This window comes from Anopheles gambiae, chromosome 2 (assembly GCF_943734735.2).
Source record: "Anopheles gambiae chromosome 2, idAnoGambNW_F1_1, whole genome shotgun sequence".
NCBI lineage: Eukaryota > Metazoa > Arthropoda > Insecta > Diptera > Culicidae > Anopheles > Anopheles gambiae.
In genome coordinates, this window is record NC_064601.1 from 82,457,931 (window position 1) to 82,471,264 (window position 13,334).

Genomic DNA, 13,334 nt, shown 5'->3' on the forward strand with positions numbered 1-13,334 from the left:
ACAGCCATTGGTTCGTGCTTATAACGTGGCCATCGTTGATGATGGTGGCAAAAATGGGGCCATTTGAATGTGAACGTCACTGCCATAGGCCCAGTGGGATGCTGTGGTGTGGCGGTTTGGATACGGGGCTGCTCCATGGCGACCCATTCTAAGCGCTTTAGCTGCAACGCTGTGCTTGGGCTATCCTGATGCTGTTTGGAATCATTTTCATCCCCCACTGTGGGCGGCAAAAAAAAGCGCTCTGTGTGCTAAATGGAGGGGAGTTTTTTTTTAATAGAGAGTTAGTATGTTTTTTTTAGCTGCCTCAGCTATTGTTCTTGTACATCATAGACAACAAAAGAATAATACACATAAAACACAAAGCAAAACGTACTATGTGTGTGTGTGTTTGTGTCGGTCCCTTTTCGTTTGCTGCAGCGTCATACGCGACGGGTGGATTTGTTTGAAGGCGACAGTTTGAACGTTCGATAAACGAACGCGCGTCAGCCCGCCACAGGCGCTCCCTGCTGCCTTTATGCTCCGGTCTCGTGATCGAATGACACCTGTTATCTATAGCCTATGGCTGGAGGGTAGGGAGAGGGGGGATGTTCAATAGCAGATGGGAATTTGCTTGATAAGTTTATTGAATTTAGCCCTTGCGATACTGCGTACTGCGCTGATGTTCGTTTGCACAAGCTCTGGTGCGTTAGTAAATGTTCCCAAATGGGAATGAGTTGCTTCGCTTCATTGTAATTTGTTACTGCGAATGAGACATCTGATGAGCCTATTCTTCCCTTGTACTACTACTGCACCAAGACCCCTGTGATGTATGAATTCCAGAAGATTGATTGCGCGTTTTATTTGATTATGTGCTGTACGCTCATTTATGCAATGTGTTGTTGCAATGTGAACTCGCTCGAAGCTAATGAATTCGCTTGAATTCGTACACACGTACACACGTGCCTGCATTATAAGCATGCGTATCAAATGCGTAAATTTAAAATGTATTCATTTTGACGGGCAGAGGCATATGCTACACTGTTATCGTGCATAAAAATGCGTTCTAGAAATTCCCTTTTTTATTTGCTTGTCTTAAAAATTCATTATTAATTTAAATGCGCATGAGGTACAAGGTTGAAGGCAAAGGGATCGATAGGGACTGAAGGGAATATGAGTGTAGCGGAGGAACTGTATCTCCTATGGTTCTAAACATCAATTGATCTGGTGTCTTCTGGTTGCGGCTTCTTCTTCTTCTTCTTCTATTTGGCGTAACGTCCTACGCGGACATGCCGGCCTATACAGGCTTTCGAGACATAATTCATTAGCACGCGGTCAGATAGTCAATCCTTGCAGCTGGAGGATGGTCCATTCTAGGATTGAACCCATGACGGGCATGTTAATGAGTCGTTCGAGTTGACGACTGTACCACGGGACCGACCCTTGGAGGTGGTTGCGACTGAACGATAGGAAAAGTGTGCATCTCGAACAAAACAAAGTAAATCTTTTTATAGATAAAGTCATCTGAAGAATCGATACGAATTCATCACCAATCATCGACAAAACAATCTATTTTACTCAAAAATATTTTACTGCTAAAACAAACTATTTTACTCAAATGTTTTCAAGACACACTTTTTAAGTTTGTGTTCCAAGATTCACAGAGTGTGAATAGCTTGAGAAACATCGTTGTGTGTGCCTTTTCGGACACTCTTTTGAAACTCTGGATATTTTGGACACCCTGAAAGCTTGTCAGAACTGTACCAGTCAACGAAGTTTTGTGATTTTCTTAGCAGAGATTTTCTCAAAACATAAATCGAGTTAATTGAAACGCAAAGTTTCCCGTAGCGAGTGCAAATTAATTATTTGAACAAAGCTAATGTATGGTTTACGTTTTTGATGGCTGTAATTGACTTTATGAACTTTATAAACTTCTCTTTGCAGACTCTCATGTAATTATCAATTTTTGGGTGTATATACAAGAAAGGAAACCCAAAAATCTCAAAAGAAACTTTTTTTGTTTGTTTTTGGACAAATAGGGCATCTTCGGCCTCCTATTTCTTCCCAAAATGAAAAGATGGCACCGTTTTGTGGGCTTCCCGCAGCTTTGTGTCAGTCGTCGTGGGTTCGGAATATTTTGTCCGGGAGTTTCTGGTTATAGCTGAGGCCTGGAACAATTTAAAAATAGAAATTGCCATTTATAGCACACATCTTAGTATAATAGTGACTTGATGATGTTATTTCTAACCCATGCATTGTGAATAGTACAAAAAGGCCTTAAAATACATATAGATGGTTGAAATGTGTGTATTTGCGTACACAAAAATATACTTGCTGCATTGCAAATGCTTGTCAAGTCATACGAACCGGTCACTACTAAGATATTGCTTACACGAACGTTCCATCAGAGATACTGGCTGGATATCGGCGACTTTAAATTCTTATCACTGTGCTGACAGGGAAAAAACAGGGAGAGAAAGAGTGAAAAGAAAAAAAACACACCCACAGTCACGTTGCTATATTTTCGGTTTATTTTGGTTTGAAAAACAGTTGCGCGATCCACCCGTCCGCCCTCGGTCGTGACTGATTAATTCCAGCCTATCGAGAACCCGTGGTCGACTCTGATGTCACCAGCCGGAGTTGGTTCTCGCGCTCAACCGTACTTTGCCGTAGTGTGTCCCCAGCCTCAGTGCATTGCCTACGCAGACGACGACAAGTAGATCCCCCCAAACCGTTGTGTCTTGTGACCTACCACAAAAAAAACCGTTTCTAAGTGTTTCGTGTCCAAGCGACTACACGGCCGGGATTCGAACCGATTTCGAGCGCGTACCTATTGCAGACATCGAACGGGCAGACAGCATGGAGCAATATGCATCGAAAAAGTATCCGATAGCGGCGAAAAGCCGCAAATCAAAGCTAAATTTCCTTGCCGGAGTTCAAAGTCACTACGAGAAGAAGCAAAAAGATTCGTCCGGAACCAAGGAACCGAAACTGAACCTGTCCGTACCGGGCACTCCCGTTTGTTCGCGTTATTTGCGCCGACTTTCGCAAGGGTTGGCGAGTGATCACGAAGACCAGAAGCCGTCCTGCAATGGTCCCGTGGAAAATGAGCTCATCATCAGCAGCCTTGTGCTGGATAAATTTCTCAAGGATATGCAAACACTGTCGGTAGACGGCGCGGACAGCGCACCGTCCCAGGAGGGGGCAAAGCAAGGGGCGCTCTATGACACGACCGAAGAGTTCTTTAGCAAGTCCGAAGAGCGGAAAGCCTATCATCGGACGTTCTCGGAGGCTGTCGGGGTCGTCGGTGCGTCTCCAGTGATTGAGAAGAATCCGGTGGTGAAGAAATACTTCGAAGAGTCCGCTAGCCAACGGACGTTTCGGAGGGACTTTTCCGAAGCGTACGGTGAGCTGATCGAACCGGAACCTATCGTTGCCTCGGAAAAGAGCTCAAAAAAGAAGAAGACCAAGAAAGCCAGCTCCAAGTTAGCCAAGTCCGGTGAAAATCGTCCACCGAAGCTGATCAGCGATTCTTCGGACGATGAGCGATCGGAAGAGGATAGAAGCGAGTTCCTGCAGGAGCTGGAGCAGCTGAAGCAGTCCAAGCAACGGCTGGAGGAAAAGCTACACGCCTACCAGGCCAAGACGGTCCCGGACGCCCCGGTTGCAGCGGAGGTGAAAAGCCCTCAACAGTTCTTCGAAGAGTCGGAACAGGCACGAACCTATCAGCGAACGTTTTCGCAAGCCGTACAAACGTTCCCCGGCGGACCGCGAGAGCCACGTGATCCGGCAGTGGTGCAGTACTTCAACGAGTCCGCCTCGCGTCAAACCTTCCGGCGCGAATTTTCCGAGGTGTACAACGAATACGAACCGCCGGCGCTAGTGGAACATCCCAACTTTAAGCCGACCGTGCCGGGAACACCCATTAGCTCCCGGCATTTGCACAAATTAAAAAAGGGTGCAGAGCCAGCCACGGGTAGTGCGGAACAGCAGCCATCACCGCCCCCGGCCAGTGGCCATTCGGCGTCCCTGGCGGAGCAGCTGGAAGCGTTCAACAAAGAGCTCGATAACCTGCGGCAGCACAAACCGTCCGTTACGGCGACGACGACCACGACGACAGCCTCCTCCACCGTGGACAGCTTCTGCGTGGACAGCTATCTGGACAGCTCGAGTGAGAAGAAAACGTACGCCCGTTCGTTCTCCGAGGCTGCCCGGCCGTTCGTCCAATCGGACGTGAAAAGCCCCACGGTACGGACGTTTTTTGAAGACTCTTCGCGCAAGGGCACACTGCGGCGAGATTTTTCCGAGGCGTACCAGGAAGTCGAGGTGGTGGCACCAGCCTCACCACCGCCCAAGGCGAGGACAGCACCACCGGCAGCTGATGTAACGGCGACAACAAAGCCAACCGATGCATCATATGACCTGGATCAAGATAACAGACCCATTTCATGCCCCGCCGGCGATGATAACCCATCCAACGAACGGCACCCGCCAGTAGGCGCCAGGGGCGGACCCATCTCCATCCCCGGCACATCGATCAGCTCGCGCAAGCTGGCAGCCTTCCGGCGCAGCACCAGCGTGGAACCGGCCGGCAGCCAGACGGCCGAAGCAGCAGCAGCAAAGACACCCGAGGCAACCCTGGGAGGAGGAGGCGGCATGCCGGCATTGGCTCGTGTGCCGCTGACGCCGCAGCTTGATGGTAGGAAAAAATTTAGCACTGAAAAATTTTTTGCAACGAAATTCTTCAAACGGGCGCGTAGTTTCAGTGGCACCCAGCCCGGCGGCCACCGGGATGACAACGAGCCGACGGGACGACGGGCCAACCGACATGCTGCCGTAGGGGATGCGGGTGAGGAGGAGCAGGAGCACGGGCGACGTCGCATCGAACCGGAAGGCGGAAGGGAAGCGGGTGCAGCTGCGTCGCCGGTTGTCGAGCTTGACCGAGAGTTCTGGAAGAGATTCGGCGCTCAGAAGGATTAATGGATGAAGACAAAACAAAAAAATGGAAGCCCCGGGCAGATAAGGCAGAACTGCGGCAAGCGCGAATGCATTAGAGAGGAGACAAGTGTTAGAAAAAAGTGTGTGGTTTATCAAAAATGTTTTACACTCGGTAGGATTTCGTATTATTTTCAAAATATTGCTGATTCGCCAACAATTATGTATTATGTATAAAGCTGAATAAAATTATTGAGGAGATGTTACAAATAAATGAAGCATTCCTTGAACCTTTTCAATTTTGGACGGAACGGAACGTTCGTGTTTGTTGTATAGAAGATATTTACATTTTATAAAAGATTATCGAATCTTTCAAAACTGGTTTTATTTATCTACATAACAAAGATATCAAAACGATAAATTAATGTTCTACCCCTGAAAACAAATTAATTGTTATAAACGATACTTTTTTCACTAGATGTTGCTGGAAGTTGCATGTGTTTAATTTATTACGATGGTATCAATATAAAACTTTTTTGAAATTTCCAATGATGTTTGCAGTGTAATTACGTACCTAACACTTGCAATAATGCTTGGATTATGTTAAAAAAGTGTTTTTGTTGATGATAAAGTTGTTCACGTCATTTTAATGATTCCGGACGAAAAGAAACTACATACTAGAAACAAGAAACAATTGACAATGATAAATGATAAAGAACAATGATAAAGTAAAAACTATACGAAATATAGATAAAAAAGAAATGATTTAATGAGTAAATGAATAATTATTGGCAAGTAAAGATAAGAAAATGAATAATTAAGAGCGAGAAAAGAAATGCATAAAAAACGAATTAAGTATACAGAATTTACCAGGGGTGCTCATAGTTGTCGGACACTTTCTTGACTCTTTCCTATTGGAAGTGAACTTCATGTGTTGTAAATTGGACTCTATGGTACGCTTTGACAGGCTCCTTGAAAATTCTCATTGGATTTGTCCAACAAGGGTGCTATAGAGTCCAATTCCCATTATATTAAGTTTATTTCACGTATGAAAGAGTCAATAAAGTGTCCTACAGCTATGAGAACAATACATTATAAGTAATAAGGTTCGCACGGAACAAGTAATTAATCAATTGAAAGATGAATTAAAAAATTATTTTGAAACATTTATGAAATATATGTTTTTTTAATATGTTGAATCAAATATTTCGTAAGCTACAAACAAAACAAAGTAGATAACAGATCATGTGGGAAGTATCAGTTTAACCAGTAAAACGCGAGTTTTTTTTTTGAAAATAGCCATCCTGAACCATCCTGTATGCTTTATTAATGTAGAAGTTAACGCAAAGGCTAGATCCTTCTCATCTGCTTGTAATTTATAACCATAAAATTATTTATATTGCATTTATTACAACAGTTCCTATTTCATTTATTTTATTGTTACAGAAATCGAAGCGATTGAAGCATGCCGTTGGTTACGTGCCGCCGGCTTTCCACAGTACGCCCAAATGTACGAAGGTAAGCATTAGCATGCATCGACATGAATTTTTCCACGGTTGCTAATCACCCCTCATTTCGATTGCCACAGATCACCAGTTTCCCATCATCGTGGAGGACGTGGCGAAAGATCACCCATTCCTGGAGCCCGACCCACTGCAGTCCCTGTTCCGTCGGCTGCACACGCTCAACCGTTGCGCAAACATGCATCTCGATGCGCATCAGCATACACCAAAACCTTCGGTAAGACACACGGAGGCCTTCGAGCGCAATATGGTTTGCGTATGATCTCACACCCTTGTGGTTTCCTCTCTCTCTCTCTCTCTGTCTATCTTTTCGTGCTACAGCAACGCGACGACTCGGACGATGACAGCTGTGCGCTCAGCGAAGCCTGGACATTCCAACACAACAGCCGGCGCTGGTCGCGTGTAGACGATGCGATCGGTTTGGTCAGTGTGATAAACAACAAGCAGCAGCAGCAGCAGCAGCAGCGAAACTCACACAAAGATGGCAAGGGGAGCGGCAGCGATCATGCTGCTGGATCGCAACGGCGCCACCATAACAACAACAACACGCTGCTGCGCGCGGAAGACCACGAGAAGCTGTGGCTCGAGTCGGGCGGCAAAATAACGATCGGCGTACCGTCGGACACGGACTCGCAGGATGACTGCGGCACGAACGGCAGCGGTGTGCATCTGCGCCGCACCGGAAGCGAACGGCTGAAGGACGGCGCGAAGGCAATCCTGCGCCGGGTGGAGTCGATCAAATCGAGGCGCAGGAAAAAACAGAATCGCGACGGACTGATCATACTGGCGCCGCCGGCGGCACACTCGAGCGCTCACCTGTCCCCGCACCATCGTCCGGCCGGTGGCGACGGCACCGACGGGTATGGTGGGTCCGGGTTTGACATCATGTCCTACTCCAATCCTACCTCACCGCGTCCATCCGCCGAGCTGCTCGCGTTCGACGATGCGCTCGATGCGGCCGGCAACCGGAGGAAGGATCTGTTCGGGAACGATCTGCTCGGGCGCCGGAACCTGCTTCTGTCGCCTAACGTTAGCACGCCCGCCCCTGCCTGGTCGCCGCTGCACGGTGCCGACGGGAAGCGGTACACCGACCGATCGTCCCCGGGTGGCACGCTGCCCTTCCGGCAGCAGGTGCAGCTGCAGCAGGAGTCCCGATCCGGCGACGATTCTTCCTCAATATGCAGCGAAGACAGTGGCGGCGGCGGCGGTGGACCTGACCTAAACCTGCAAACCGGTCGGTCGGACAAGATGGCATCGCGGAAGTATCCGCGGGCAAAGAAAGCATTGCGCAGCAAGGTAATAAGCAGCACGGTGGCGGACGATCAGTCCGGCAGTGGAGCGCTTTCCGACTCCGAGTGTCATGCCAAGCAGCGGCGGTCGAAAATTAAGATAGAGCTTGATTGCGATTTACCGGGGATGAATGATGGCGTTTCTACGACCACAGGGGATGGCAAAGGAGCCGGTAGAGGAGTAGGCAACAACACGCTGACCGCACCGGATGCAGCGCCTTCAAAACTGCACCGCGGAGGCTCGCTAAACCTTGGCAAAGCTTCGAAGCGCTATCGGGACGCATTCAGCAATCGGTCCGTGCGGCACAGCTCAAAAACGGCAGACGACGGTGGAGAAGGTCGCTCGTCAAGCAAACGATCAACCGTAGCTCGTTGGCACAGCTTCCAGCAGCCGAAGGTATCGCCGATTGACTTGCAACAGCAACAGCAACAACAACAGTCCGATCAGCTGGGCTCGAAAGATGATCGCAAGCATGCGCTACAGCGTGGCACGACCATAGCGCAACTAGTCAGCAGTACCACAAACAGCAGCAACGCTATGACAGTCACCTCCTGTGGCGCCATCACGACCACCGTCAGCACTATCGTCACTTCCACAACGGGCAAAGCGCACACTCTGTTGGGGCTAACTGTGGAAGGTACTCAAGGTGGCTCCATCGGCGCCGCAATTGGTCGTGGATTAGATGGTAGCGCGACGTCCGGTGCTGGACTGCGCATGTCGGAGATGTCGTGCGGGCAGCTCCTGGTCGTACGTAAGCTCGGTCTGGCCAACCTGACCGGCTACATGGAGCGGTACTGTCCCACGCACCGGTCCGGCTGGAACTGGGATTTGCCAAAGTTTATCAAGCGCATCAAAACGCCCGACTACAAAGATCGCAAGGTGTTCGGGATGCCGCTGGTGCTGAATCTGCAAAAGTACGGCAGCACCGTACCGCACACGATACGGCTGGCGTTCGGGTGGCTGGAGAAGAATGCACTCGACCAGGTGGGACTGTTCCGGAAGCCGGGTGTCAAGTCGCGCATCGCCAAGCTCAAGTCGGTCATCGAGGCGAGCAACGATGTGGGCTGGCGCAGCGAGATGTTTGACGAGTACCATGCGTACGATGTGGCGGACCTGGTGAAGCAGTACTTTCGCGAGCTGCCCGATCCGCTGCTGACGGCGAAGCTTTCCGAAACGTTCATCGCTATATTCCAATGTAAGTGTTAAGGGTGTGTGTGATACATCTTCTAAGACTTGTAAGATTCAAGATTCAAGATTCAAGATTCAAGATTCAAGATTCAAGATTCAAGATTCAAGATTCAAGATTCAAGATTCAAGGTTCAAGATTCAAGATTCAAGATTCAAGATTCAAGATTCAAGATTCAAGATTCAAGATTCAAGAATTCAAGATTCAAGATTCAAGATTCAAGATTCAATATTCAAGATTCAGGATTCAAGATTCAGGATTCAGGATTCAAGATTCAAGATTCAAGATTCAAGATTCAAGATTCAAGATTCAAGATCCAAGATTCAAGATTCAAGATTCAAGATTCAAGATTCAAGATTCAAGATTCAAGATTCAAGATTCAAGTTTCAAGATTCAAGATTCAAGATTCAAGATTCAAGATTCAATATTCAGGATGCAAGATTCAAGTTTCAAGATTCAAGATTCAAGATTCAAGATTCAAGATTCAGATTTTGATTCGAAATTCAAGAATCAAATTTCTAGATTCAAACTTCAAGATTCAAGATTCAAGAATCAAAATTCAAACTTCAAGATTCAAGATTCAAGATTTATGAATCAAGATTCAACATTCACGATTCAAGATTCAAGATTCAGGATTCACGATTCAAGATTCAAGATTCAGGATTCAAGATTCAAGATTCAAGATTCAAGATTCAAGATTCAAGATTCAAGATTCAAGATTCAAGATCAGGATGCACAATTTCGGAATCACGAATTAAACCCCAGATTCCTGATTCAAGGATAGTTATTTATGATCCAGAGTTAACATTTAAGACCCAAACTTCCAGATTTCAAATTCAAGATACAAGATATAAGTGTCGAGATGCAGGTTTCAAAATTCATTACTAAAGATACACATTAATCTGTAGTTTGTCAATGCTCTTCTCAATCTTTTCATTAAATATTGCTTTTTTTAATTCAGACCTACCGAACGAAGTACGAGCAGAAGCCGTCCAGTCGGCAATTCTGCTGCTCCCGGACGAACATCGCGAGGTGCTACATCTACTGCTAACATTCCTGGAAAAGGTGGTACAAAACTCGAGCCTAAATCAAATGACCGCCAACAACCTGTCCGTCTGCTTCGCACCTTCGCTCTTCTATCTGCTGTCCGGTAATAGGTAGGTGTATCTTTGTGTATGTGTGCCGATGTACCGCTGTAAACATGTTCTTACTTACTATGCATCCCCTTTCTCACCTCACAGATACACTGCGGCGTCGCCGCGGAGAAAGAAAACCGGTGCCGGTTCCGGTACGCCCGACGAGAAGGAACTGTCCGAGGCAAAAGCATCACACGAGTGTCTAGCGTACATGGTGGAACACTTTCAAACGCTCTGGACAATTAGCAGCGATCAGATGCGACGCTGCAACTTCAACTACATGGACGAATCGAAACCGGTACCGCTGGCGTCGCTCGGTACGGAAATGCACGTACAGAACTGGCGCGGCTACCTGTCCGAGTCGATCAACGAGTGTCTCCGGGAGGGACGCGAACGGTAAGAAGGAAAAAATGCTTATTTTTAAATGCTTGTGATCCGATCATCTTACCTCTTTTCTATTTCCGTTCTTTCCAAAAGCCCCCGCGGTTGGGTGTCGCTCAGCTCGTCCGATCCGTCGGTGACCGCGTTCTTCAAGAAGGTGGGCGACGGACACCCGCTCCGCCTGTGGAAGTGTGTGACGGAGGTGGAAGCACCACCGATGGAAGTGATACAGCACATCGTTAACGAGCGACCGCTCTGGGATGCGTATCTGCTCAAGTGGCGCACGATCGAGCAGCTGGACCAGGACACCGACGTCTTCCAGTATGCGTGCGGCCAACCCGTCACGGAGTACTGTGTCGTTAGGTACGTTCTTTCGCGCCTGTACACGCTTGGATTGCGAAACTGTGTTTAATCAAAATGTTGCCTTTCCCTCAACTTCTCTCCGCTAGGCAATGGAAAAATGATCTTCCCCGTGGAGCCTGCGTGATAGTGGAGGTGTCGATATCGCACGAAAATGCCACCACGCTGCTAGGGGGAGTGAACGGTGTTGTGCTGGCCTCGCGGTACCTAATCGAACCCTGCGGCAGTGGCAAGTGCAAGCTAATGCATCTATCCCGCGTAGACATGAAGTAAGATTGCTTTAGAGCCATGTTTTTAACCCCTTGCCACTGATCACAAGCGTGTTTTCCTTCTTTTCACTTTACAGAGGCCGTACGCCCGACTGGTATAACAAAAACTACGGACACATCTGTCAGCAATATCTTTCGAAGATCAAAAAGTTCTTTGAACACTGCACCGAGGGACCTGAAACGAAAGTATAATAGCATCATCACAAAACGGAGTTGGAGCTCAGTGTTCACAGACACACACACACACACTGTCTAAACCCTCCACGCCCTCCACCCGAGACCCGAGATATTATATCTTTAATGCGATTTGTGCGAGGGGTTGTTAGAAAGACACTAGAAAGTTACACATACACGTCACACTCATACAAAGAAGACAGTCTAACACAGACAGGGAGAAAATGTAATCTCATACAGGAAACAAAGATACACAATATTTATATCTTTGCTGTACCATTTTTGCTTGTAAAAACAACACAGTGGTATGTGGTGTGATGGATTGATGGAAAACCTTTTAACCCTTTTTGCTATAAATCCAGCCAAACACACACACACACACACACATACGCAGACACAAAAAGACCACACAAACAATATTAAAACACGCCTCGAGGAAACGTGAAACATATACAAGAAGATGCGCACGAGTGAAAGAACCAACCAGTTGATTGTCCTAAAACATTCCAGAACATTTCATTACCAAGTGCCTAATGTAACCAACTCACAAAACAAAACAAGAAAGGATAAAACTAATAATATTAAATGTTTGGTAGTTGACGGTAGAAAGGGGAAAAACAAACGTTAGTTAAAAAAACACAGACGGAAAAGGCAAACAATTAAAGACACGAAAGAAGCGACACAAACTCATGTTTTGAAAGCAAAAGGGGAGAAAACAAAACAATTGTTATCGAAGCAAAACCGTTTTTTTTTTGCGCTTCTTCTGCGCTCTTTGATAAGCGTCTGGTGAAGGTTTTGCGCAATCCCTTCGCGCCCTACCAATGACACCCTGCACTGCAGCCTCCCCGCCTTTCGTATAGTAGCCAGTAGAGACAGAGAAAGAGAGAAAGATGGAAGGATATATAAATCTTTTTTTATGTATCGTTTATAGCAGCACACATACATACATACATGCATACACACGCAACAACTAAAACTAGTCCAAACACAAAACTTAACCAATATTTAGCAAAGCCTGTTTTTGTTTTTTTTTTTATTAATAATATACGAAAAAGATATGTTTTTAATGGTAATTATCTTCTGTACATTGCAAACCCTCCAATATCTCCCCTCACACATTCTACAACCAGCTGAAGAAGAAAAATACGATATATGTGTAAAAAGCAAGGCGAGTTCCAGCAAGAGTTTATCTTTATGTTTTTGTACCATTATTAAGAGCATTATTGTGTAGATAGTATTATTATAAGCTACTGTTAAGTTGTTTTTTTTTTTTTTGTTCGTCCCCTTACAATGTAAAGTACACGTACACAATGGCGCATGTGTTGTTAACAACTACAGTAAAAAGGAGCAATCTATCACATTTATTTAGTGTTGCGTGTTGAAGCGTACCAGAAAGGGCGCAATGGATGGTAGAGAACGAGGAAAAAGATTACCAAACACTCCAAAAACAAAGCATAAAAAAAACGACAAAAACCGAAATACAAACACAAACATCCTTACCCGGGACCAACCAAACCATAATACAGAGAAGCGCAACAGAAGAAGAAGGTGAACTAAATGTCGATTGGGTTAAGAGAGATTTGCTTTAGAAAAGAACGGTTTCGGACCCCAAGTAACCCACTGTTCCCGCGTTGTTGTCTCGCGCTATCTTTTATCTGATTGTTGTATTGATGGAACAAAATGAGACAAATATTTAAAATACTATCAAACAAACAAAAAAAAAAACCCAAATAAAAACAATAAAAAAACGGTCAGTTAAAAAGCGAACAAGACACAGGACGGTGAGGCGAACGTGAAACAGGATTCGGCAATTATTGTTCAACAAAATACACAGCAGCAGTCACAGAAAGAGAGAGAGAGAGAGAGAGAGAGAGAGAGAGAGAGAGAGAGAGAGAGAGAGAGAGAGAGAGAGAGAGAGAGAGAGAGAGAGAGAGAGAGAGAGAGAGAGAGAGTAAAGCGGTAAAACGTATTTCAAATGGTGCATTATTATATAAAACATCATCGCTCTAACCTCTGGTTCGCGGTTAGAAGTCAGTTAAATAAAAGAAATGAAAAAATGAAATATTATTCAAAGCAAAACAAAAGCATGGGGCTGACCAGCATG

The 13,334-nt window shown here is 46.1% G+C and overlaps 2 protein-coding genes across 8 annotated transcripts in view; both read left to right on the top strand.

Moving 5' to 3' along the window:
- LOC1270384 (uncharacterized) overlaps window positions 1-13,292 on the top strand; it is a 34,489-nt gene extending 21,197 nt beyond the window's left edge. For all 6 annotated transcript variants that reach the window (XM_061648517.1, XM_061648515.1, XM_061648518.1 and 3 more), the window contains exons 6-13: window positions 6,358-6,429; window positions 6,500-6,651; window positions 6,756-8,919; window positions 9,872-10,067; window positions 10,152-10,442; window positions 10,524-10,790; window positions 10,877-11,056; window positions 11,134-13,292. In XM_061648517.1, the coding sequence (XP_061504501.1) occupies window positions 6,358-6,429; window positions 6,500-6,651; window positions 6,756-8,919; window positions 9,872-10,067; window positions 10,152-10,442; window positions 10,524-10,790; window positions 10,877-11,056; window positions 11,134-11,248 (3,437 nt within the window). In that variant the 3' untranslated portion in view covers window positions 11,249-13,292. The remainder of the gene's footprint in view (window positions 1-6,357; window positions 6,430-6,499; window positions 6,652-6,755; window positions 8,920-9,871; window positions 10,068-10,151; window positions 10,443-10,523; window positions 10,791-10,876; window positions 11,057-11,133) is intronic.
- On the top strand, window positions 1,183-5,227 carry LOC5667272 (uncharacterized). Of its 2 annotated transcripts, XM_061648530.1 has the most exons (2): window positions 1,183-4,675; window positions 4,737-4,937. In XM_061648530.1, exons 1-2 carry the CDS (start codon window positions 2,836-2,838, stop codon window positions 4,814-4,816), a joined length of 1,920 nt encoding a protein of 639 aa, XP_061504514.1. In that variant the 5' UTR covers window positions 1,183-2,835; the 3' UTR covers window positions 4,817-4,937. The 2 variants fall into 2 exon arrangements, with proteins under 2 accessions (XP_061504514.1, XP_001688159.2); XM_001688107.2 differs by having other exon boundaries at window positions 1,183-5,227.
- Window positions 13,293-13,334: the final 42 nt, after the last annotated feature.